This window comes from Alligator mississippiensis, chromosome 4 (genome assembly GCF_030867095.1).
Source record: "Alligator mississippiensis isolate rAllMis1 chromosome 4, rAllMis1, whole genome shotgun sequence".
NCBI classification, from domain to species: domain Eukaryota; kingdom Metazoa; phylum Chordata; order Crocodylia; family Alligatoridae; genus Alligator; species Alligator mississippiensis.
In genome coordinates, this window is record NC_081827.1 from 245,326,594 (window position 1) to 245,350,026 (window position 23,433).

Genomic DNA, 23,433 nt, shown 5'->3' on the forward strand with positions numbered 1-23,433 from the left:
TGAAATCCTATGGAAAGTTTCAAGACATCCCCAGGTGTCCGAGCCAACACTTGAATGCTGTTTTGTGGGGAAGCTTTTTATGCACCAGCTAAGCAAGCTGAAAGCTTTTCAGGCTTTGCCTAGATGTGGACTTGGGAAATTCAGCGATCCAGTTTACCAGGTAGGTAAAAGATTGGCAGGTAGCCGTTGACCCCAATGGAGGTTGCAAATCCTCAGCACTTAAGTCAAAACACAATTCCCTACCCTCTCCTCCCACCAAGAACATGTTTGCCAAAGAGATGCCATAGTAGCCCAGTTCAAGGACCCGGGGGGGGGGGAAGAAGAGAGAGAAGAGGACACCACCTAAGAGTAGAAAAATAAAATAGCTACCATTTTGCATGCATTCCTCCCAAAAGTGCAGGCATTAGAATAGAGAGCATCTACTTAAGCATTTCATATTTAAATGTTTAACTATCTGGGTTGCCCCTGCAACGGGCAATAGGGGTATTCACACGTACTCTCCAGTAATTGGCCCAGTGAGTTATAAGGAGGAACTATTAAAGTTCCCAAACATGTTAGTTTGAGGTAAAGTGCTTTACTTTCCATTTCTCACATGTAATACATATCCCTTAAGGAAGCCAGTGCCAGACAGAAGGCAAACTGCATGGGGTCAATGAGACTCCTAATACATGGGCACCACCCCACCCTTTTGGTTTAAGAAGACTACTTCTCCCACCACAATTTGCACTCTTAAGAATTTATACAAGATTAAACGCTACAAGATACAGACAGTTTACCACTTTGATCATCGCATGATTGGACTTCATAAGAGCAATTGCGCCAAAACTAGAGATGGACACAATGATGACTCCAACAAAGGTGATGATCACAGGAACACCAGAGGAAGCTTCATTGATCACCACAAAAGTGTCACGGAGTTTTGTTTGGGCAGAAATCCCTATGCACATCAGCACAACTCCAGTGATCTGGAAGAGGTACAAAAGAAATTCAAGTCATCGATCCCATCCAAAGATTGAGTTCAACAACCAAACACCCTGCTTTACTGCATTTTTTTTTTTTTTTTAAGTGAGCCACAGGAAGGTTGCGGCACTAGAGAGCACACACAGAAAAAGTCCTCAAACAACAAATGGTTTCCTACCAAGTTGCACATGGGAAAGAATCAAATTGATACCCAAATATAGGTGCATCTTCACTACAGATGTAGCTTGAGATAGAGGTAGTTAGCCATGTTAAGCTGAAGTCAGATGGAAGGGAAAAAAGGTAGAGATGCGCCTAATAACATTAACTAAATTGGAGATGCACAAGCTTTTTGAGTGCAAGTCCTCACTTCAGGAGATGCACAAGCTTTTTTGTAAGAGCTCATTACTTGCATCTCCAGTTCAATTAGTCTATAAAACAGGGGTCCCCAATGTTTGTGCGCCCAAGGGCACACTTAAATTTAAAAGAAAAAAAAGCTGCAGGTGCCACCATGAATATTCAAGTTTAGGACCCTGGATATGCACATAGGTTAGGGGAGGGAGTAGCAAGCGCCCCTGCAGTCAGACTGACTCGGTCTCAGCGTCACGGTGCCCAGAGGCACCGCTGGCCTATAAAAAGGTGCATCTCTACCCTGCTTTCTGGAGACAATTGCTTTTAAAATTAGCCTCACTACAGTGAAAGTAGCCGATTGCATTAGCCACTGAGAAAAATTGTCCTTCTTCTGGGACTTGCCAACTCCAGCTAAAGGCACCACCGCATTTGAGTTAAAGACATTCCATATATGTGGGTAGATTTGAGTTGGGGTAATGCCCAAGTTAGCTTTGTAGCCAAGACAATCCCCCAAAGCGAGCCGAGAGTATGGTAGTGCTGCTGCCTCAAGCATACAAAAGGCTGTGCCTGGTCTTGCTGAGAATTAAAGCCTGGTAGACCCAAACCAAGAGGAAGCTAGTTTGACAGTAGTGAGCATGCTTTCACTTATGTAGATGGGGCACAGGTAGAGACAAGCAGGTACACAACAAGATCTAGCCAGAGATTAACCCACTCTGAAGGAACTCCTTACAACCTCAAAATTGGGGGGGAGATTCTGGCAATCCCAGACCCTCTTTTAAACTTGCATATTACCATGGCATTTTCCTAGCTAGTTACTGTTTAAAGTTTAGACATTAAATGCTTCTTCAGCCATTATACAAAACCAAACCCCACACATTTTTTGCATAAACAAGTAGCTATTTGCCAACACCAAATTGAAGTAGTAACACAATTTAGGTAGCGTTTACCAGCTAGAAACTTGTGTAGGTACTTTAATTACCACACACAGTTTGAGAGATTTAGTCTTCCTTTCTGCCCTTCCTTCACAGCACTAAAAGCAAATTCACAGCAGTCCTCCCTAATCTCCTTGCAGTTAGGTCAAGGGTTGGTTGATACAGGCTGTGGAAACCATTCCTTTAGCAACAGGTCACAAGAGGGAGAGAACTAGAAGGGCTCACTTGGAAAGCTAGCCAGAAACCCAAGATAGATATGCCTTAGAGTAGACACGAGTTAGAGAGCTCTTTTATTTTGAGTCCTAACATCCTACAACAGGAATCTGAATCAAAATGATGGATCTAACAGAGCTTTACAACAAAAAATAGAAACAATCATCCAGCCCCACTGTCTAAACACTTCCCAACATAACAGTTTGTTAACACAAACAGGAAGAGGGAGCCAAGTGCAACAGACCTTAAGGATAAGAGTACCCTACTATGTTGAACTAAGGGAAAGGATAACAAAATTAAAAGAAAAATTAAGACTTGTTTAGTATCTACCATTATAGTTTTGAAAATGAAATATTAAGAGGATCCTATGTGCTAGCAGTCACTTAAGAATTTAATATTGTTAAAGCTATGTAACAGAGAATTATACCAGGGTAATTAGTAGTTTTGCCTAAGTGACATTTAAAAAAAAAAAAAAAAAAAAAAAAAAGAATCAAGGCTCAAACACAATTCAACAAAAAAGATAATAAAAAACTTACCCAATAAAATAAATCAATTGAGTATAAGCAAGTTTTAATTACTGCTAACTTATTTCTAGATGTTATTCTCCTCATCTTGTTTGATGGCCACTGACCTATTCCTCCTAAGCACACAGCAGTAAAGACAAAAATATTGACTGTCACATGAGTTTCTAATTACTATGCTCGTCAGCTATTTATGCCAAACACTGCTCCTATTGGCAAATTTTAACTAATTTAAGGAGCCACAGGTTAATTATTAAAGGGTGGTTTCTGATAGTTTTATTCACACCTTCCTTCTGGAGTAATCCTATTGATACCAATGAGAGAAAAGTTATCAGAAGCTTGCCTCATTTACTAGCTACATATTGAAACAAAAAGTGAGCTCTAAGCAACAAGAGGTATTTATATCTTAAAGGAAATGTATTTTTCTCCCCTTATGTGGGTTACTATCTATAAATTTGAATATAACATATACTTTCTTAACAAGCTGGTCATTTGTTTTTGGGTTTTTTGGAAAATACTGATGTGTACCTGCAGTTGTGCTAAGGGGAGATTGCCATGCTCCCCTTTAATTTCTCTCCCCTGTTGAGTGCTGTGATACCAGCAGTGTTAATGCAGAGTTCTGAAGTGGCTGCAAAGTGGTATGAAGCAGTGTGAACCTGTTCCTGGGGTTCTCCAGCTGTTTTGGGTCATACAGCTCGTAATCGGTTCAATATGCTGCTGTGTACCCTGTTACTATGTGTTATGATATGACCAGCCTAACAGTAACACTTTGTCACTGCAACAATGCAAATTGATTAAGAAGAGAGATTTTTCACAAGGTAAAGTAACCTAAAATGTAGATGATCAACAGGAGTAAGAAACTTGAAAAGTGATAAAGATGAAGCAGGTCCAAGGAGGTCCATGGCAGTGGGTCAGACTCGATGATCTGCTCAGGTCCGTTCCGACCCTACCAGCTATGAAGCAGATGACCTCAAGCAGTCCTAGTTGACGGTATAAGGCGGAGGTGTCAAACTCACCCTGTGCAGCAGGCTGGATCCAGACCACAGGGCTCTTTCTTTGCAGGGCCATTGGCAGTGCCAGCAAGCCAAGCAGTCTGTCTGCACAACCCGTGCTGTCCCTACTGTTGCCAGCTACTCTTCTCAGTAGGGCTCTGTTCCCAAATTCCTGGGCCCACTAGGAGCCCCATAGACCAGATGAAGTGACTCTGCAAGACAGATCTAGCCTATAGCTTATACATTTGACACCCTTCAGATAAGGGATGTGACTTCCAGTGTGATACGGAAACAAGATAGAAAGAAAAAGCAATGTAATTTGGAGCTTTTTTCATAAAGGTATTGCATCACAGCACAAGTAAGCAGTTGTCCTCTCTATGGCTCTGGGGTGGCTACATCTGGAATACTGTTTTTAGTTGTACGTGTCTCACTAACCGCAAATATACTGACATTTTGGAAGTAGATCAAAGAAAAAATGATCAACAGAAATGCATAGGGAAATAACAGAAGTGAATTATAAGAAAAGATTAAAGGAGCTGGTTATGCAATAGTAGCTGGTTACTCAAGCTAATGGCATAATCCAATGGCCATTAGCAACCATTATTGAACACTTAAATAACACTTATTGGGTGGTATTTTCCAAACACTCAGCGCTGACATAACTCTGCTCCCACAGAGCTCAAACCAGTTCAGAATGCTATGATGCATTTCCTTACCAGCACAGGCTACCGTGGGCATATTAAATGTGTCCTCAGCTTTCCACATTGGCTTCCCATAGTCTATTGAATCAAGTTCAAGGGCTCAATCCTCATCTTCAAGGCATTTTGTGGTCTGGGCCCAGGACATCTAAAAAGCTACCTACAGCTCCAGTATGAAGACTTGTTGACCATTCTTCTCGTTACCACAAGAGTTCTCGTCATGAAGGGTAGAGGGGGTCTGGGCAGGAGAACACAACTTTGTAGGGGCTGGCCCAAAAACAATTTCCCAACAGACCTAATTGCCATCACCACCTTCTGCTCCAATATGAAGTGCATTTCTTTAATCCCAGAAGGACACTTAGATCATGAAAGAAGCTAAGTGATTTAATCCAGGTTCCTTCAAAGATTTACTATGCTTGTGCCTAGATTATGAATAAGATTTTCATTAGGAGACTAACCACAGGGTAGCACAGGATGATTTTTCTGAAACTCAGCTTCATTGTTTTCTTCTCCCTCCATTTAGCCCAGAATACTGGCAATATAAACTATACATTTATGTTTTCAGAGGTATTTAGAAAGCTGAAAGTGCAAATATCTGCCTCTTTTATTTATTTATTTATTTTTATTTTTTTGAAGGATTCAGATATCTACCTCCTTTTGTAAATCCCACTGGATGTCACTTATTAATTTTCCATCCACCATACAACATAATTTGGTCTTGATGGTATTGGAGGAATTACTGAAGTAATTTGGTGAAGCCCATTGATGAGCATACTACCCATGGGCCCCAGAGAATTATTGCTTGCATGCACACTTTCATCCAAGGAATACAAAGGACTCTAACAGCAAGCTCCAAATAATGGAGCTGATCTCTCACCAGGATTATTTCACAGTCATCAGTGTTTTTTGTAGCCATTCCCACTTGAATTAAATCATTGCATGTAAATAATTCCCTCTATACGCCCCCTACAAATAATGAAAAAGTTAAACAACGCATACCAAACCAAGCCAAATCCCTGCACTACCTTACCACATGTGTCTAGTTTACCACTGTTTACTGGTTCTTCTGGTTCACTGTCTGTTAGATGGTTTTCAGTTCTCATGCAATGTTTGTATCCAGCTAACAGCAGGCCCTTTACCAGGGGATGGCAACCTTTTTGCAGCAGCAAGCTGAAAGAATGCATTGTGGTCTGAGGTGGCCTGGCAACTCTGACTCAGCTGCTCCAGAAACCCCCCAATGCTGAACTGCTGCCTTTGTGGACAAGATGAACCACTTGGGTTAGGGACAGACCTTCAAAAAGCCAGAGCCTGAAGTGATTCAATCTTTGCAGGTTAGTCTAACCTGCCTAGGCTGAACTGGATTTGTAACAGCACTCTGGACAGCGGAAATGCAGGCATATGCCTGCAGTTGCTCAGACCAGGAGGAAGGGGGCACTAGAGCATGCCCTTGGCTGCAGGGAAACTGTGCTGGGACAGGGGCATGGCCAGCCTGGGCTGAACTGGCCAGAGAGGGGTTTAATTCCCCCCTCCCTGTCCCACCAGCAAGGACCTGAGCCAGGTCTGCCTGGCGTTCCCCCTCACAGCTGCAGCAGCAGGCCAGCATGGCGCCTGAGGCAGAAGGGACAAGGAGGGGGGTTATTTCCCCTCTACCCTCACTTCCTCCAGGGGACCGCAGCTGGGTCTGCCCAGCCCAATTACCACTGCTGCTCACTCCCTGCTTGGCAAATGGTGGACTAACCCCCCTGCTGTCCCCTCTGCCAGATGCTGGAGGGAGGCAGGGTCGGAGGGGGCTTATTCTGCTGCTTGCCCTGGGCAGAGAGTGAGCAGTGGCAGCTGGGATAGGTAGACCCCGCTGTGGTGCCCCAGGGGTGGAGGGGGGAATTGCCCTGCTCCCTGCCCCCACCCCACCAAGAAGCCCTGCCAGCTGGCATCTGGCCTTGTCCCTGCCTGGCCACTGGAGTGGCAAGGGGGGAGTGACTGTGATGGGGGCAGCACCCCCTGTCATGGTTTCCCCAAGTGTGAGCTGCTTCTGGGCCACGCTGCAGGGTGAGGAAATCTGCTGTGGAGCATGGCAGTGGTGCTGTGGGGAGCTCTGGCCCCTCCAAATCCCGGTGCTGCTGCATGCAGTCTGCTGCAGCTCTGCCAGCCCTGCAGCAGGGCCACCTGCCAGGAAGGGGTTCACCCTCCCTAATACTATGGCAGGGGCTGCTGCCCCCATCCAAGGCCCTGCCCTCTCACTGCTGCAGTGGCTGGGTGGGGGCACAACCAGACACCAGCTGGCAGGGGCAGGGACAGGGGTTATTCCCCCTCTGTCTAGCATCTGGCAGATGGGACTTATTCCACTGCTTGCCCCAAGCAGGGAGCAAGTGGTGGTGGTCAGGGTGGGCAGACCCTGTTGCACTCCTCCAGGGGTAGAGCAGGGAAATAACACCCCCTCCCTGCCCCCTCTGTCTGAGGGGCCATACTGGCCCACTGCTGCAACAGTGAGGGGGGAGGCCTGGCAGACCCAGCTCAGGTCCCTGATGGTGGGACAGGGAGGGGGGAATTAAACCCCTCCCTCACCAGACCCCCGCCCCTGCCTGTCCCTGCTCTGGCTCAGGAGCAGAGGGGCAGGGCCAGCCCTGCTCTGCTGGAGCAGACAGCCCAGCCCAGACAGCATGCTGGGAATCTGGGGGACTCTGGTTTAACTTAAACCAAGAAGGGGTCTGGGACAGACATTGCATAAACCAGTTTGAGCTCAATCAGTCAAGTCTCATACTACATTCAACCAGGTTTATCTCAAACTGGTTTTGGCCATTTTGAAACTGGTTTATGTGCACTGCTGTTACAGGTTTAAACCAGTTTCTGATCACTTAAACTGGTTTATGTGTAACGTCTGTCCCTAGCCCTGGATGGTCCAGATTTGGGCCTTGGCTCATCAGTTTCTAACACTTGCTGTGAACCATGTTGGAGATTTTACATTATATAATGCAGCTGAGGATATTCTAATTATTCCTATAAATGGTTAATTCTTCTTTTGAATCCAGCTGTGTTCTTGACCTCTATAGTGTTCTGTAACAGTGAGTTATGGAGGTTAATTATATGCAATATTTCCCTAAGTCAGTTCTAAGCGTGCTATCTTGCAGTTCCTGATTAGAAGTCAGGAAAAAAAGGACAGCTTGATTCATCTGTTTTGTGCCATACATTACTGTATAATCCTTGTGTCACTTTTTGTGTTTCCTCTAAACTAGACCCCTGCACATGCATGCATACACACACACAGAAATATTAAAAGCAGATGATTTTAATTGTATAGAAAATGCTAAGGTTTGTCATTCAGTTTTATTGAAGCCAAATGAGCTTCTAGAGAGAACCACTGCCTGGAATGAAAGATGAAGTGTGAGAAGAAGGGCTTCCTAGTAACTATGGAAAAACTTAACCTCAAGCTTTGTTATCAACAGTCAAGCCATTAATACTTTGCCAGGTTTCAAAATGCAATGAAAACAAGAAAACTTTATGCCTAGCATGTGCTTTTAGATCTGAATGATCAATCACTGCTTTTAGTCTGTTGTTAAATTTGCCGTACCAATATTCGCTTATTAAATGTCATATTTCTATGGACAAAATAACTCACTCAAACATTTAGTCCTCTAGCCACAAGAAAGCCAGTACATTGGAGTAACTTTGGGGAGCTGGTTTTAGAAGTTTGTTGCAATTTCTTTGGGGCCTTAATGACACCTGTTTCCTTGAATGGGCGTTTGGTCTGGCGCTCAGTTGGCGAGTCATTGTATTCTATTACTTAATCGCTTCTTAATTGGTGTTATGGTAGAACTTCCCAATCCCAACCAAACTCAAAACCCTGCTATGCTCAGGTATACTGACGTTCACCAGAATGTAAATATAACTTTGAGACCCAGTGACCATGCCAGCTTGGATACTCCAAGCTTATTCAGAAAACTGCCCTTGGCAATAATTTTCAGATGCTGACAGCGATGTTGCAGTAACCAGTTACACCCTTTTGGAGGCCACAGAGGGAGCCTGAATGCCTTTACCAGACTGAATAATAAGGATCTATTGTGCTCATTAAGTGCAAGATAGATCCTTGTACCAGATTTGCCTAAATACTAGTGACAAAATATATAGGTCCAAAAGAAGCTAAACTCCAGAATTTATAATATTATTCATAACGTGACGTTTTGGCATATCATGTTAATCTTCATTGTGAATGATGAAGTTTTGTTTTGTTTTTTTTTACATAGATTCATAGATTTTAGGGTTGGAAGGGACCTCAATAGATCATCGAGTCCGACCCCCTGCATAGGTGGGAAAGTGTGCTGGGTTCAGATGACCCCAGCTAGATACTCATCTAACCTCCTCTTGAAGACCCCCAGGGTAGGGGAGAGCACCCCTCCCTTGAGAGCCCATTCCAGATTTTGGCCACTCTAACTGTGAAGAAGTTCTTCCTAATGTCCAGTTTAAATCTGCTCTCTGCTAGCTTGTGGCCATTATTTCTTGTGACCCCCAGGGGCGCCTTGGTGAGTAGAGCCTCACCAACTCCCTTCTGTGCCCCCATGATGAATTTATAGGCAGCCACAAGGTCGCCTCTCAACCTTCTCTTGCGGAGGCTGAAGAGGTCCAGGTGCCCTAGTCTCTCCTCATAGGGCTTGGCCTGCAAGCCCTTAACTGCACAGTCCGGTGGGTGGCGAATTGGCTAGAGGGTCGCACCCAAAGAGTCGTGGTAGATGGGTCAGTCTCGACCTGGAAGGGTGTGGGCAGTGGGGTCCCGCAGGGTTCGGTCCTTGGACCGATACTCTTTAATGTCTTCATCAGTGACTTGGACGAGGGAGTGAAATGTACTCTGTCCAAGTTTGCAGATGACACAAAGCTATGGGGAGAAGTGGACACGCCGGAGGGCAGGGAACAGCTGCAGGCAGACCTGGACAGGTTGGACAAGTGGGCAGAAAACAACAGGATGCAGTTCAACAAGGAGAAATGCAAAGTGCTGCACCTAGGGCGGAAAAATGTCCAGCACACCTACAGCCTAGGGAATGACCTGCTGGGTGGCACAGAGGTGGAAAGGGATCTTGGAGTCCTAGTGGACTCCAAGATGAACATGAGCCGGCAGTGTGACGAAGCCATCAGAAAAGCCAATGGCACTTTATTGTGCATCAGCAGATGCATGACGAATAGGTCCAGGGAGGTGATACTTCCCCTCTATCGGGCGCTGGTCAGACCGCAGTTGGAGTACTGCGTGCAATTCTGGGTGCCGCACTTCAAGAGGGATGTGGATAACCTGGAGAGGGTCCAGAGAAGGGCAACTCATATGGTTAAGGGCCTGCAGACCAAGCCCTACGAGGAGAGACTAGAGAAACTGGATCTTTTCAGCCTCCGCAAGAGAAGGTTGAGAGGCGACCTTGTGGCTGCCTATAAGTTCATCATGGGGGCACAGAAGGGATTTGGTGAGGATTTATTCACCAAGGCACCCCCGGGGGTTACAAGAAACAATGGCCACAAGCTAGCAGAGAGCAGATTTAGACTGGACATTAGGAAGAACTTCTTCACAGTTCGAGTGGCCCAGGTCTGGAACGGGCTCCCAAGGGAGGTGGTGCTCTCCCCTCCCCTGGGGGTCTTCAAGAGGAGGTTAGATGAGTATCTAGCTGGGGTCATCTAGACCCAGCACTCTTTCCTGCTTATGCAGGGGGTCGGACTCGATGATTTATTGAGGTCCCTTCCGACCCTAACATCTATGAATCTATGAGTGGCCCTTCTCTGGACCCTCTTCAGACTATCCACATCCCTCTTAAAGTGCAGTGCCCAAAACTGCACGCATTACTCCAACTGAGGTCTGACCGGTGCCTGATAGAGGGGAAGTATCACCTCCTTGGTTCTGTTCGTCATGCATCTGCCGTTAGCTTTGCTGATGACTTCGTCACACTGCCGACTCATGTTCATCTTGGAGTCCACTAGGACTCTGAGATCCCTTTCCGATTCCATGCTGCTGAGCAGGTCATTCCCTAGGCTGTAGGTGTGCTGGATATTTTTCCTCCCTAGGTGCAGCACTTTGCATTTCTCCTTGTTGAATCGCATTCTATTGTTTTCTGCCCATTTGTCCAACCTGTCCAGGTCTGCCTGCAGTTGTTCCCTGCCCTCCAGCGTGTCCACTTCTCCCCACAGTTTTGTATCATCCGCAAACTTGGACAGAGTACACTTCACTCCCTTGTCCAAGTCACTGATGAAGACATTGAAGAGTATCGGTCCAAGAACCAAGCCCTGCGGGACCCCACTGCCCACACCCTTCCAGGTCGACACTGACCCATCCACTACTACTCTCTGGGTACGACCCTCTAGCCAATTTGCCACCCACTGGACTGTGTAGTCATCCAAGTCACAATAATCCAAGCCTCTTAATTTGTTCACCAGTATGGGGTGGGATACTGTATTGAAGGTCTTCCTGAAGTCTAAGTAAACTATGTCTACCCCTACTCCTGCGTCCAGGTGTTTTGTAACCTGGTCGTAAAAAGAGACTAGATTAGTCGGGCATGATCTACCTGCCACGAACCTGTGCTGGTTTCCCCTCAGCATAACTTTTCCTGCTGGGCTTTCACATATATGAGCCTTAAAGATGTTACCAAGGATGGAGGTGAGACTGACTGGCCTATAGTTGCCTGGATCCTCCTTCCTCCCCTTCTTGAAAATAGGGACTGCACTGGCCCTTTTCCAGTCCTCCGGCCCATGCGCCACGAGTGCTCAAATATTCTTGCCAGTGGCTGTGCAATGAAGTATTTACAGATGCTTTCTGTTCCAGCCTGCACACCTTTCCCAACACTGGATTCCAGCCTCTCCAGAGGGGATTTATACTCAAAGTCCTGATGAATGCCAGGTCCAAAATATCTACCTACAGCTGCCTTCCTTCCCCAGCTATAACAGCTTGTGTTGGAGCTACATCAAAGCGGATTGCAAGCACAGCAAACTATGCACCTGCATAGAGTAATTACTGTGGCTAGTGCCAGTGTCTATTAGCTTCAGTGCTCTTGTGAGAAAGTATGGATTAGTCACAGCTTCAGTTTTATTACAGCTGCCTCAGTGCATATCCAGGCTTTTATGGGCATTAATAGAGTAATAACCATCTCTTCAAGCTGCTCATTTAATTTCTGGTGAAAGAGCCCTCTTTCCTTTGTTCCTTCCACCATGGACTGCTTCAGAGCAACAACCTTGGATTATTTATGTGATTTATATGCTGTCCTTCCCAGAAAGGCCCAGGGCACCTTACAGTAAGAGAAACAGACCAACTTAAAACAGCAACTAGAATAAATAAAACAAAATACCAAAAAACCCCAAAATAGAGACCAACTAAACAGTATTTCAGCCTAGCTTTGGTTCCTAAATGCATGCCCAAGCAGAAATCTTTCAGAAGTGCTGCTAAACCTGTCCAGATGGACCTCAAGTGGGAGGGAGCTTCAGAGCTGAGGCGCAACGGCAGAGACCATCCTCCCACATGTTTCTGCCAAGCAGACTTGGCATACTGATGATACTTGCACGAGATTGCTCTCAGCTGACCTTAGGGATCATGATGGGACATAAAGGAGAAGGTGGTCCCTTAGGTATGTAGGTCCTAGACCATTTAGTGCTTTATAGGTCAAAACTAGTATCTTGAATTGTGCCAGGAAAGCTACTGGGAGCCAGTGCAGATGCTGGAGCACTGGAGTTTCATAGATTTCATAGACATTAGGGCTGGAAGGGACCTCGGAAGATCATCGAGTCCAGCCCCCTGCCCAAAGGGCAGGAAGTCAGCTGGGGTCATAGGATCTCAGCAAGATAAGCATCCAGTTTGCTCTTGAAGGTGTTCAATGTAGGCACTTGAACCACCTCCGGTGGCAGGCTGTTCCAGACCTTGGGGGCTTGGACAGTAAAGAAATTCTTCCTCATGTCCAGCCTGAAACGGTCTTGTAGTAGTTTATGACCATTCGACCTAGTCGTCATCCCTTGGGGCGCTCTGGTGAATAAACGTTCCCCCAGATACTGGTGGTCACCCCTGATAAACTTGTAGGTGGCCATCAGATCACCCCCGAACCTGCGCTTTTCCAGGCTAAAGAGCCCCAGGGCTCTCAGCCTGTCATCGTAGGGTCCGCTTCCCTGACCTCTGATCATGCGCGTGGCTTTTCTCTGGACTCTCTCAAGCTTCTCCACATCCTTTTTGAATTGTGGAGCCCAAAACTGGACGCAGTACTCCAGCTGCGGCCTCACTAATGCCGAGTACAAGGGGAGAATGACGTCCCGGGATTTGCTTGAGAAGCATCTATGGATGCAAGCCAGCATTTTGGTCGCTTTACTAGCTGCAGCATCGCATTGCAGGCTCATCTTCATCATGTGGTCAATGATGACCCCCAAGTCTCTTTCTTCCATAGTGCTAGCCAACATAGCACTGCCGAGCCTATAAGGATGCTGCGGGTTTTTCTTCCCAAGGTGGAGAACCTTGCGCTTATCAGCGTTGAACACCATCAGATTCTCATCCACCCACTTGCTGAGCCTGTCCAGGTCAGCCTGGATCACCCGCCTGTCTTCTGGCGTGGATGCTTTGCCCCAAAGTTTGGTGTCATCGGCGAACTTGGCCAGTCCGCTTCTGACTCCAGTGTCCACATCATTAATGAAGATGTTGAACAGTATGGGTCCAAGGACAGAGCCTTGGGGGACCCCACTGGTCACAGGACACCACGATGAGTGACTTCCATCAATTCCTACCCTCTGTTCCCAACCCCGGAGCCAATTTTCCAGCCAGTGGATCGTGGAGGACCCAAGGCAACAATTGGCCAGTTTCTCCAAGAGGCGATCATGGGAAGCCAGATCGAAGGCTTTTTTGAAGTCAAGATATATGACATCAATCTCTTCTCCCTTGTCCATGTGATAGGTCACCTGGTCGTAGAAGGAAATGAGATTGGTCAAGCAAGACCTACCCGCAACAAACCCATGCTGGCTATCCCTCAGGATGTTGGCATTGGCCAGTCCATTAAGGATGGCCTCTTTAATAAACTTTTCTAAGATCTTCCCCAGGATAGAAGTCAAGCTAATGGGCCTATAGTTAGCCGGATCCACTTTCCTCCCTTTCTTGAAGATGGGCACCACATTGGCCTTCTTCCAGTCTTCGGGCACTACACCAGAGCGCCAAGAGTTTTCAAAGATCCGCGCTAGAGTCTGGGCTATGATGCTCACCAGCTCCTTGAGTACCCTGGGGTGAAGATTGTCAGGGCCGGCTGACTTGAAGGTATCCAGCTTCTCAAGATGTTCCTGCACGAAGTCAGCATTAATGGAGGGCAGGGGATCACCCTCACCCAGACTTCCCTGTCCCGTAGTGGGCACTGGCGTCCCATGGGACTGATAAAAGACCGACGCAAAGTACCTATTTAATAGGTTGGCTTTTTCCTGGGCGTCAGTTGTCAGTTGCCCCATCTGGTTCAGCAGGGGTCCAACGTTGCCTCTGCTTTTCCTCCGGCTCCCCACATATCTGAAAAAGGACTTATTATTGTCCTTGATGCTCAAAGCTAGCTGGAGTTCAGTTGCAGCCTTGGCTTTCCTGGTATGCTCCCTACAGGACCGGACCAGTGCAGAATAATCCTCCTTGGAGGTGACTCCCATCCTTTGTAGGCCTTTCTTTTTAGCCTCAGGAGGTCTGCTAGGTCCCTGGAGAGCCAGGGGGGCTGCTGTGCCCTCTTGCTGCCTTTCCTCCGAGATGGAATAGACTTAGTTTGTGCATTGAGGATCGCTCCCTTGAGGAGCAACCACTCTTCTTGAACTCCCCTCTCCCTCTGGTCATGGTCCCTTAGGGCCTCACTGACAAGCCTCCTGAGCTTGTCAAAGTCGGCTTTCCTGAAGTCAAGGACTTCCGTGTTGCTGACTGATTGGCCAGCTTTTCAGCGGATGGTGAAGGTGATCAGCTCGTGGTCGCTATCACCCAGCTTCCCATCGATCACTAGGTCGCTGACTAGGTCATCCCCAGTAGCCAGTACCAGGTCGAGCAGCACTTTGCCTCTCGTTGGCCCATAGACTTCTTGAGTCAGGTAGAGGTCATCCACGCAGGAGAGGAAGCTTTGCGACTGCTCAGATTTTGCTGAGCGATCCTCCCACATGATGTCCAGGTAATTGAAGTCACCCATGACAACCATGGTCCTGGAGCATGCCGCCTCAGCCAGTTCCCGGGCAAACTCCTGGTCAAGCTCAGGACTTTGGGTGGGAGGTTTGTAGTAGACTCCCACCATTGTGTCCCCTGTGCCGTGTTCCCCACGGATTTTAACCCAGAGGGTCTCCAGTCGTCCACCCTGGTCACCAATATCGGCTTGCAGGGACATGTAGCTTTCTTTAACATAAGAGAGCTACACCCCCACCTCTTTTATCTACACCATTCCTCCTGTACAGGGTATAGCCATCTATACCCATGGTCCAGTCATGGGTGGAGTCCCACCAGGTCTCCGTTATCCCTATGACATCATCATTATTTGCATTGAGCAGGAGGATGAGCTCCTCCTGCTTATTCCCCAAGCTCCTGGCATTTGTGTACAGGCAGGCAAGTGTCCCCTGGGGGGCTCCTTCCTTGCCCACAGATTTTACCAGGGCTGGGGCAGGGGTGGGCTCCCTTAAGTGCCTTGACCCACTGGCTTTGCAAGTTTATATGCTCCTGATGACCTACCCCTGTCAGAAGGTGGACTGCCATGTTCTGCACCAGCTGCAGCCTCTGGATAGCTTTCAAGGGCAGCCCCATATAGAATGCTCTGCAATAGTCTGGCCTTGAGGTTACAAGTGGTGGCCAGATTAGAGTTTGAAGAAAGGATTGCAGCCTTCTTACTAAATGGAGTTGGTGAAAGATGCTCCTAGCCACCACTTGAAGATCCAGGTGCAGCAGAGGATCCAGGAGCACCTCAAAGCTGTGACCTTGAGTGACAAGGGGAGACTGTACCCCACCAATGAGAGATGTCCTGGTTCCCTCCAGGGCATGTGGCCTGCCTGCCACCATAAACGCTTGTCTTCTCTGGGTTCAGTTTCAGTTGGTTCACCCAATTGCAACCATGCACTCGGAAAGGACTGAGACTGAGGGGGCAGGATCAGAAGCAAAGGAGAAGTAGAGCTGGGTATAACTGGCAGAGTGATGGCACCTCACTCCAAATCTCTGTCCAGTCTCACCAAGTGGCCTCACATACACATTGAACAGGAAGGAGACAAAATGGAGCCCACCCTCTGGGACCTCCCTGCTAGGAAAGAGTGAATCCAGTTCAGAGCTGTCCCATGAATACTCACCCACTCTTATAATTGCTTTACCAGCACTTCATGGTCAAGTGTATCAAAGACTGCAGAAAGATTCAGTAAGATCAGCAGGGCATGATTTTCCCCTGTAGATACCTAGGTGAAGATCACTGACCAAGTTCACAAATGCAGCCTCTGTGCTATATCCATTCTTTCACTGCTTGCTAAGCACTGGTCCACACTTCTCTTCTGATGAATTGCTGCTCTCCATTTCCCTCTACAACCAGCCTGTCTGGGGATATGAAATAGCTTTCTCTTACTGATTATTCCAGTGCAGGTTTCTTCTGCGTCTGGAGGGATCATTAAGAAGGTAACTAAGTCCCCATGGGTGATTCCGTATTTGATCCCTCTGCTAAGATTTAGAATATGCTCGTGAATCAGCATTGATTGTGGAGGATGCTTGTGCACTGGGAACTAAACTCCGATTATTAATTAATGTCCCAGAAATCAATAAACCTGTATTTGCTACTGACTTTTGCTCGCTGCTGTCCTAGGTTGGATTTGTTGCAGGTAGGTCTTGCTTGACCAATCTCATTTCCTTCTACGACCAGGTGACCTATCACATGGACAAGGGAGAAGAGATTGACGTCATATATCTTGACTTCAAAAAAGCCTTCGATCTGGCTTCCTATGATCGCCTCTTGGAGAAACTGGCCAATTGTTGCCTTGGGTCCTCCACGATCCACTGGCTGGAAAATTGGCTCCGGGGTCGGACCCAGACGGTAGGAATTGATGGAAGTCACTCATCGTGGTGTCCTGGGACCAGTGGGGTCCCCCAGGGCTCTGTCTTTGGACCCATACTGTTCAACATCTTCATTAATGATGTGGACACTGGAGTCAGAAGTGGACTGGCCAAGTTTGCCAATGACACCAAACTTTGGGGCAAAGCATCCACACCAGAAGACAGGCGGGTGATCCAGGCTGACCTGGACAGGCTCAGCAAGTGGGCGGACGAGAATCTGATGGTGTTCAACGCCGATAAATGCAAGGTTCTCCACCTTGGGAAGAAAAACCCGCAGCATCCTTATTGGCTCGGCAGTGCTACGCTGGCTAGCACTATGGAAGAAAGAGACTTGGGGGTCATCATCGACCACAAGATGAACATGAGCCTGCAATGCGATGCTGCAGCTAGTAAAGCGACCAAAATGCTGGCTTGCATCCATAGATGCTTCTCAAGCAAATCCCGGGACGTCATTCTCCCCTTGTACTCGGCATTAGTGAGGCTGCAGCTGGAGTACTGCGTCCAGTTTTGGGCACCACAATTCAAAAAGGATGTGGAGAAGCTTGAGAGAGTCCAGAGAAGAGCCACGCGCATGATCAGAGGTCAGGGAAGCAGACCCTACAATGACAAGCTGAGAGCCCTGGGGCTCTTTAGCCTGGAAAAGTGCAGGTTCGGGGGTGATCTGATGGCCACCTACAAGTTTATCAGGGGTGACCACCAGTATCTGGGGGAACGTTTGTTCACCAGAGCACCCCAAGGGATGACGACTAGGTCGAATGGTCATAAACTACTACAAGACCGTTTCAGGCTGGACATAAGGAAGAATTTCTTTACTGTCCAAGCCCCCAAGGTCTGGAACAGCCTGCCACCGGAGGTGGTTCAAGCGCCTACATTGAACACCTTCAAGAGCAAACTGGATGCTTATCTTGCTGAGATCCTATGACCCCAGCTGACTTCCTGCCCTTTGGGCAGGGGGCTGGACTCGATGATCTTCCGAGGTCCCTTCCAGCCCTCATGTCTATGAAATCTATGAAAATCCAGTGATGTGCCCTCACCAAGCCTCTATTCTGTCCAGACTCCCAATATAGATTCATAGATTCATAGATGTTGGGGTCGGAAGGGACCTCAATAGATCATCGAGTCCGACCCCCTGCATAAGCAGGAAAGAGTGCTGGGTCTAGATGACCCCAGCTAGATACTCATCTAACCTCCTCTTGAAGACCCCCAGGGGAGGGGAGAGCACCACCTCCCTTGGGAGCCCGTTCCAGACCTTGCCCACTCGAACTGTGAAGAAGTTCTTCCTTATGTCCAATCTAAATCTGCTCTCTGCTAGCTTGTGGCCATTATTTCTTGTAACCCCCGGGGGCACCTTGGTGAATACTCACCAATTCCCTTCTGTGCCCCCGTGATGAACTTATAGGCAGCCACAAGGTCGCCGCTCAACCTTCTCTTGCGGAGGCTGAAAAGGTCCAGTTTCTCTAGTCTCTCCTCGTAGGGCTTGGTCTGCAGGCCCTTAACCATAAGAGTGGCCCTTCTCTGAAACCTCTCCAGGTTATCCGCATCCTTCTTGAAGTGTGGCGCCCAGAATTGCACACAGTACTCCACCCGGGTCTGACCAGCGCCTGATAGAGGGGAAGTATCACCTCCTTGGACCTATTCGTCATGCATCTGCTGATGCACAATAAAGTGCCATTGGCTTTTTTGATGGCTTCGTCACACTGCCGGCTCATGTTCATCTTGGAGTCCACTAGGACTCTGAGATCCCTTTCCACCTCTGTGCCACCCAACAGGTCATTTCCTAGGCTGTAGGTGTGCTGGACATTTTTCCGCCCTAGGTGCAGCACTTTGCATTTCTCCTTGTTGAACTGCATCCTGTTGTTTTCTGCCCACTTGTCCAGCCTATCCAGGTCTGCCTGCAGCTGTTCCCTGCCCTCCGGCGTGTCCACTTCTCCCCATAGCTTTGTGTCATCTGCAAACTTGGACAGAGTACATTTCACTCCCTCGTCCAAGTCACTGATGAAGACATTAAAGAGTATCGGTCCAAGGACCGAGCCCTGCGGGATCGTACTGCCCACACCCTTCCAGGTTGAAACCGACCCATCCACCACGACTCTCTGGGTGCGACCCTCCAGCCAATTCGCCACCCACCGGACTCCAGAGCACTGCAAAGCATAGCATTTTTATAACTTCTCAGAATCGGTCTTGCCTAGATCTTAAGATTTCTGAGAGAGAGACCACATTTTTTTTTCTGTTGTACAATGCTGAACATGTCAGGACTTGGAAAGCAAGGAATGATAATAGTTAATACTATGCAGTGAACACTGTTGTATAGGTTAAATCCTGATCCCTATTCCCTGGCCAAGACAAGCTGAGCTCTGTGCAGGGCAGGGGGAGAGCAAAGGCTTTGCTGCTATTTGGTTTCATCCAGTCCAGAGGTTAGAGGGCTGCAGTTTTAGTGGAATTCAAGGCAGACTTAAGCTGCATAAAGTGTCTGGAAGTACAGCACTTTTTATCACAGGGCTAAGTTGCAGTCAGGTGGCAGTGGCTGAGGAGCCATTCTGGCCATCGGGATTTCCAGGGCAATAAAACAGCCCAGACAATGCTCCATTCGGTGTTGCCCTGGACACCTTCTCCCTGGAGCAGCGGTAGCTTAGAGTTGACAAGCCAACTCCATGCCATCCAGGGATTCCCCTTACACAATAAGGATAGGTATGCTCTATAAAGCCCCCCTTTTTTTGCAAGTGCAATGCAAAAAGAAAAAATCTGTAGCAGTGCTGAAATCTACAGCTGTAATTTCAGCTCAAGGTGACATTAAAGCAATTGGCACTAGGCATGTAGGGATGCACGTACCCACAGGGTGGGCTGGGCTCCGAGGGGAGGAGAGCTAGGCCCAGAACAGCATAAGGTAGGTTTGATATTTTCATTGCACTTCTCTCTCTTTGGCTCGTGTTTCTCTCGCCTGCTACTTGTCTTTATGCTTAATCTCCTGACCCCTCTTTAGTTGGGAAGTTCAGGATCATTCTGAAGTAACTTTGTACTTTGCTGAGGGCTGAACATGTGGTGAAATCAGCTGCTTTTGATCCTTTCCTTCCTTTGTTCCTTGTAGAATTGAGGCACTGGTAGGAGGAGGGGAGAGCCCTACCTGTAGGAATGGGAAAACAGATCTCCCGTAACCTCAAACTCAGCTCTGCATTTCTTGATGGCTGCTGTGCCAGCCTGGCAGACAGAGAGGCGCTCATCCCAGAGAAAAATGTTTCCCAGGCAAAAATGGTAGCTGTTTCCTTTGCAACTACTAAAGAGAAATAAAATGATGACAGTGCAAAGAGTGGTGACCATTTTTCTCCATTGTGAATCTCCATGCAACAATGAAAATTGGTACAACTTCCTCTCAACCAGCTTAGGTGGATGCTTCATAGGAAGCAATCTAGGCACTGATCTTATTTAGTCCCAGTATAAGCAATTCATTTCTATTTTTAATAAAAAGTGAATGCTTACCTGTCTAGCACTCTCCATCATCCTCAGAGCACTTTGCCAATGTAATTTAATGAATCATAATAGGCTGCCTGGGAGATAACGATATATCATCATCACTGTGGCAGTCACTAGACAGTACTTTTATGCATAATCATTTATGTTTTCTTTCTTAGCATGGAAAACAGTCTTTGAAAAAATGTTACTGTCAGGTCTGTGATGTTGTTTCTCTTTGGGGGACCAGCAAGAAAATCTGCTTTTAACCTTACCCATCAGTGAATTTTCGGGGCCAAGTTGCTTCCTGAGAACTGGACATTCATGCCTAGGGTGAAATGTCTTTAAAAAGAAGACCCTCTGTTCACCATTTGGGATTCCTCTATGTAAGGCCCTGTTATCTGTCACCACCCATTAGAAAGGGGACTATATGATTCTTACTTTTACAAATGAAATGATTTCTGCCCCCGTGCCCCCCCATACTGAAGAATGGTGAGTTCAGAACTTAGGTTTTCATGCCTCTTAGTGCCGCTTGTGCCCATAGAGAGGCTGCCTAGGCTTAAATCTTCCTGGGAGGCAGAGGAATTTGTGTAGTCAAAAACTGTATGTGTCAGATAAATAGCGGTGTTAGTCTGAAGTCAGGCAGAAGGTAGGGCAGGGTGGGGACCAGTTAGCCTCTAATCATCTCATTATACAGGACACTTAGCACTAATGTTAGTTAGATTGTAGCAAGCATTATTATGACTTAGAAAGTTTTCTGATGAGTAGTCACACAGTAATGCTTACTACAATCTAAATAAAACGGCTGTGTGCGTATGTCCCGGCCTCTGCAGTGCACAGAATCTCCTATCTGTATTATTTCCATGGAGCGGTCAAACATTAGCTCAACTCATGTCGGGTAAGACAATCTGGAGATAGGGCTTCTCTGGCAAGGCAACTAACTTTGCTACTTTACGATGGTACTTAGCACATGTTTACTGCTTGAAGGATCAGACTTAGCATTTTAACTGCAGTTAACACTTGAACACTAAGTGTAAGATATGACAAGGCCCTAAGGCATGGATCTAGATTTAAGGCACCCCTCAGAAAATCCCAGCTCTTAGACCATGTGTAGACAAAACAAGGGGCACGTGTGCATGGCACTTTAAAGCGGGCTAAATGCTTTTGCACCGTTTTAATGGTGGTGTTTGCACACATTGGCGGTGTATTGCACAGTAATTCCAGCCACTGTAGCAAATTCAGTGCCTTAAATTACTAGGAGCCCAGCAAACTAAAACTCCTCTGTGGAGTTTTAGTTTGCTGCCCTACAGCCGTGAAGCGAAGCACCGGGCTCTGTGCAGCTATGTGGCTCTGCAGGAAGCCCTGCAGGCAGCCTGGCAGCAGCCCGGGAAGGCAGGCTCCACCCAAGGGAGAAAAAAAGGGGTGATCCTGTTCATTTTTATTTTTTTTTATTTTTAATTTTTATTTCTTTTCTTTTTTTTTTTTTTTCCCCACCTGGAGCCTGCCTGAGCTGTGCGGGGGCCCAGTACTTCCCTCCATGGCTGCAGTGCCTCCCAGGACCACCCGAGCTGGGTGCCTGTGGGTGGGCGTTTCCTGCAGCGGGGTCACTGCTGCCGCAGGGGGAAGCACCCAGCCCCCTCTGCACCCCAGGGACTGTTCCACCCGCCGGCAGCTCGCCCTCCCCTCCCTGCCAACGGAGAGGCAGGTAAGTTTGTGAGTGAGCATGACACGGGGGTTTAAAGGGCCCTAAATTAAAGCAGTGTTTTTTAAAAACCCCACTTCAATTTAGGGCCCCCATTTCGCCTACACATGCTATTTTCACTCTGTTTTTCTACAGTCAAAAAAAAAAAAGAGCAATTCTACTGTGGCAAAGAAATCAGAAAGACCACAGCAGGTCAAACGGTTTTAACACTGTGGATTCCCATGTAAAAATCTAGGCTTGTGCATCATGTTTGCACACTTAACAGTGCTAACATTGTACTGCAACCTTGGAAGGATCTTAAGTCACCCTACCTTGCCCTGGCTGAGAATCCCTTCTCTATGATGACACCCTGCCATACCTTCTGCCTGAATTACACCAGTGTGCAGGCCGCGATTTTTACATTACCTCTTTTTAATTTAATTAAATGAGAAGTGGCAAAATGGTATCCTGCACACTATTATAATACTTTTCTACACCACTTGAGGTTAAGCTGTAGAACTCATCACTGCAGGAACCTGAGACCCAGAATTTAGGAAGACTTAAAAAAGGATTAGATGTTTACATGGATGTGAAGATTATCCAGAGTTATCATAAGTAATTGCAATACACTTTTGAAGAGATATTAATGCCTAAGCCTCAGGGCTTAAGGTGATTCCCATCTCTAAAAGATCAAAACAGGGGGCAGGTTGTCACTTATATCCCTACCAGCAGGTTCTTTCACCACCATCCGAAACATCTGGTTCTGGCCATTCCAGTAGGGAGGATACTGGACTGGATGGGCGGCTGCTCTCATCCAGGAGGGGGGTCCTGGGTTCTTATTCTAACTACCCACTTTGTAAGGAGTGTCCCATGGTAAAGCCCGGGGTGATACAACCCTCTCTCCTGCCCCCATCTCTCCCACCAACATGCAGCAATGCCCAAAAGAGCATACCTGTGTTATATGGGAACACGGGGATTGCTGTTCAAAATGACAGCAATCCCTGCCATTTGTCAGCTCCTAAAGTGTTGCTGATGTGATTCCTGAGTGGAGGCCATTTTGTAGGGCTGTGCAAAGCTTTAGTCCCTAATTCGATTCGGTGGCTGAATCTCCAAATCTGATTTGAATCAGAGGACCCTTTAATCTCTCTGAATCAAATCAGAACCCTCCAAGTCAATTTGGAGAGATTCGGACATAGACGCAGCTTTAAATGTTTTTTCTACATACGTCTAGGTAGCTGGCAGCTCATCAGTGCTGCAATGCTGGGGCACATGGAGTGTCCTGCAGAAGCGCGGGAGACTCCCCAGCATGCTTGGCAGCAGACCCCGAAGTGGACCAGAAGCACTTCCAATCCACTTCCGGGTCTGCTGGAAAGCGTGTGGCTCCCCCCCCCCCCAGCTTGGTGACTAGTGCCTCCTGGGCCTGGCGGGGCACCCGGGGTCCCCCCATGGCTGATTGCTGAGCCAGGGGGCCGCAAGGGCCCCCCCCCACACTCCCTGGAGGACCCGGAAGTGGATTCCGGTCCACTTCCGTGTTTGCCGCCAAGCATGTGGAAGCCCCCCCGTGGGACGCTTCATGTGCCCCAGCATCGCAGTGTTCACAAGCCACGCTGGTACCTGGAGGTGGATAGAAAAAA

At 47.6% G+C, this 23,433-nt stretch overlaps 1 protein-coding gene across 4 annotated transcripts in view; it reads right to left on the reverse strand.

Annotated features, from left to right (window-relative positions):
- The window catches only part of LOC102560984 (tetraspanin-7), a 250,189-nt gene extending 247,016 nt beyond the window's left edge, over nucleotides 1–3,173 (reverse strand). For 2 of the 4 annotated variants that reach the window (XR_009462140.1, XM_014599384.3), the window contains exons 1-2: nucleotides 2,990–3,170; nucleotides 777–965 (exon numbers count right to left, since the gene is read on the reverse strand). Coding sequence is in view for 3 of the 4 variants with exons in the window: in XM_014599384.3 (XP_014454870.1) it covers nucleotides 777–965; nucleotides 2,990–3,064 (264 nt within the window). In the remaining variant the exon portion in view is untranslated. Of the gene's footprint in view, nucleotides 1–769; nucleotides 966–2,989 lie in introns of all 4 variants that reach the window. The other 2 variants (XM_059727476.1, XM_059727475.1) reach the window with 2 other exon arrangements.
- Nucleotides 3,174–23,433: the final 20,260 nt, after the last annotated feature.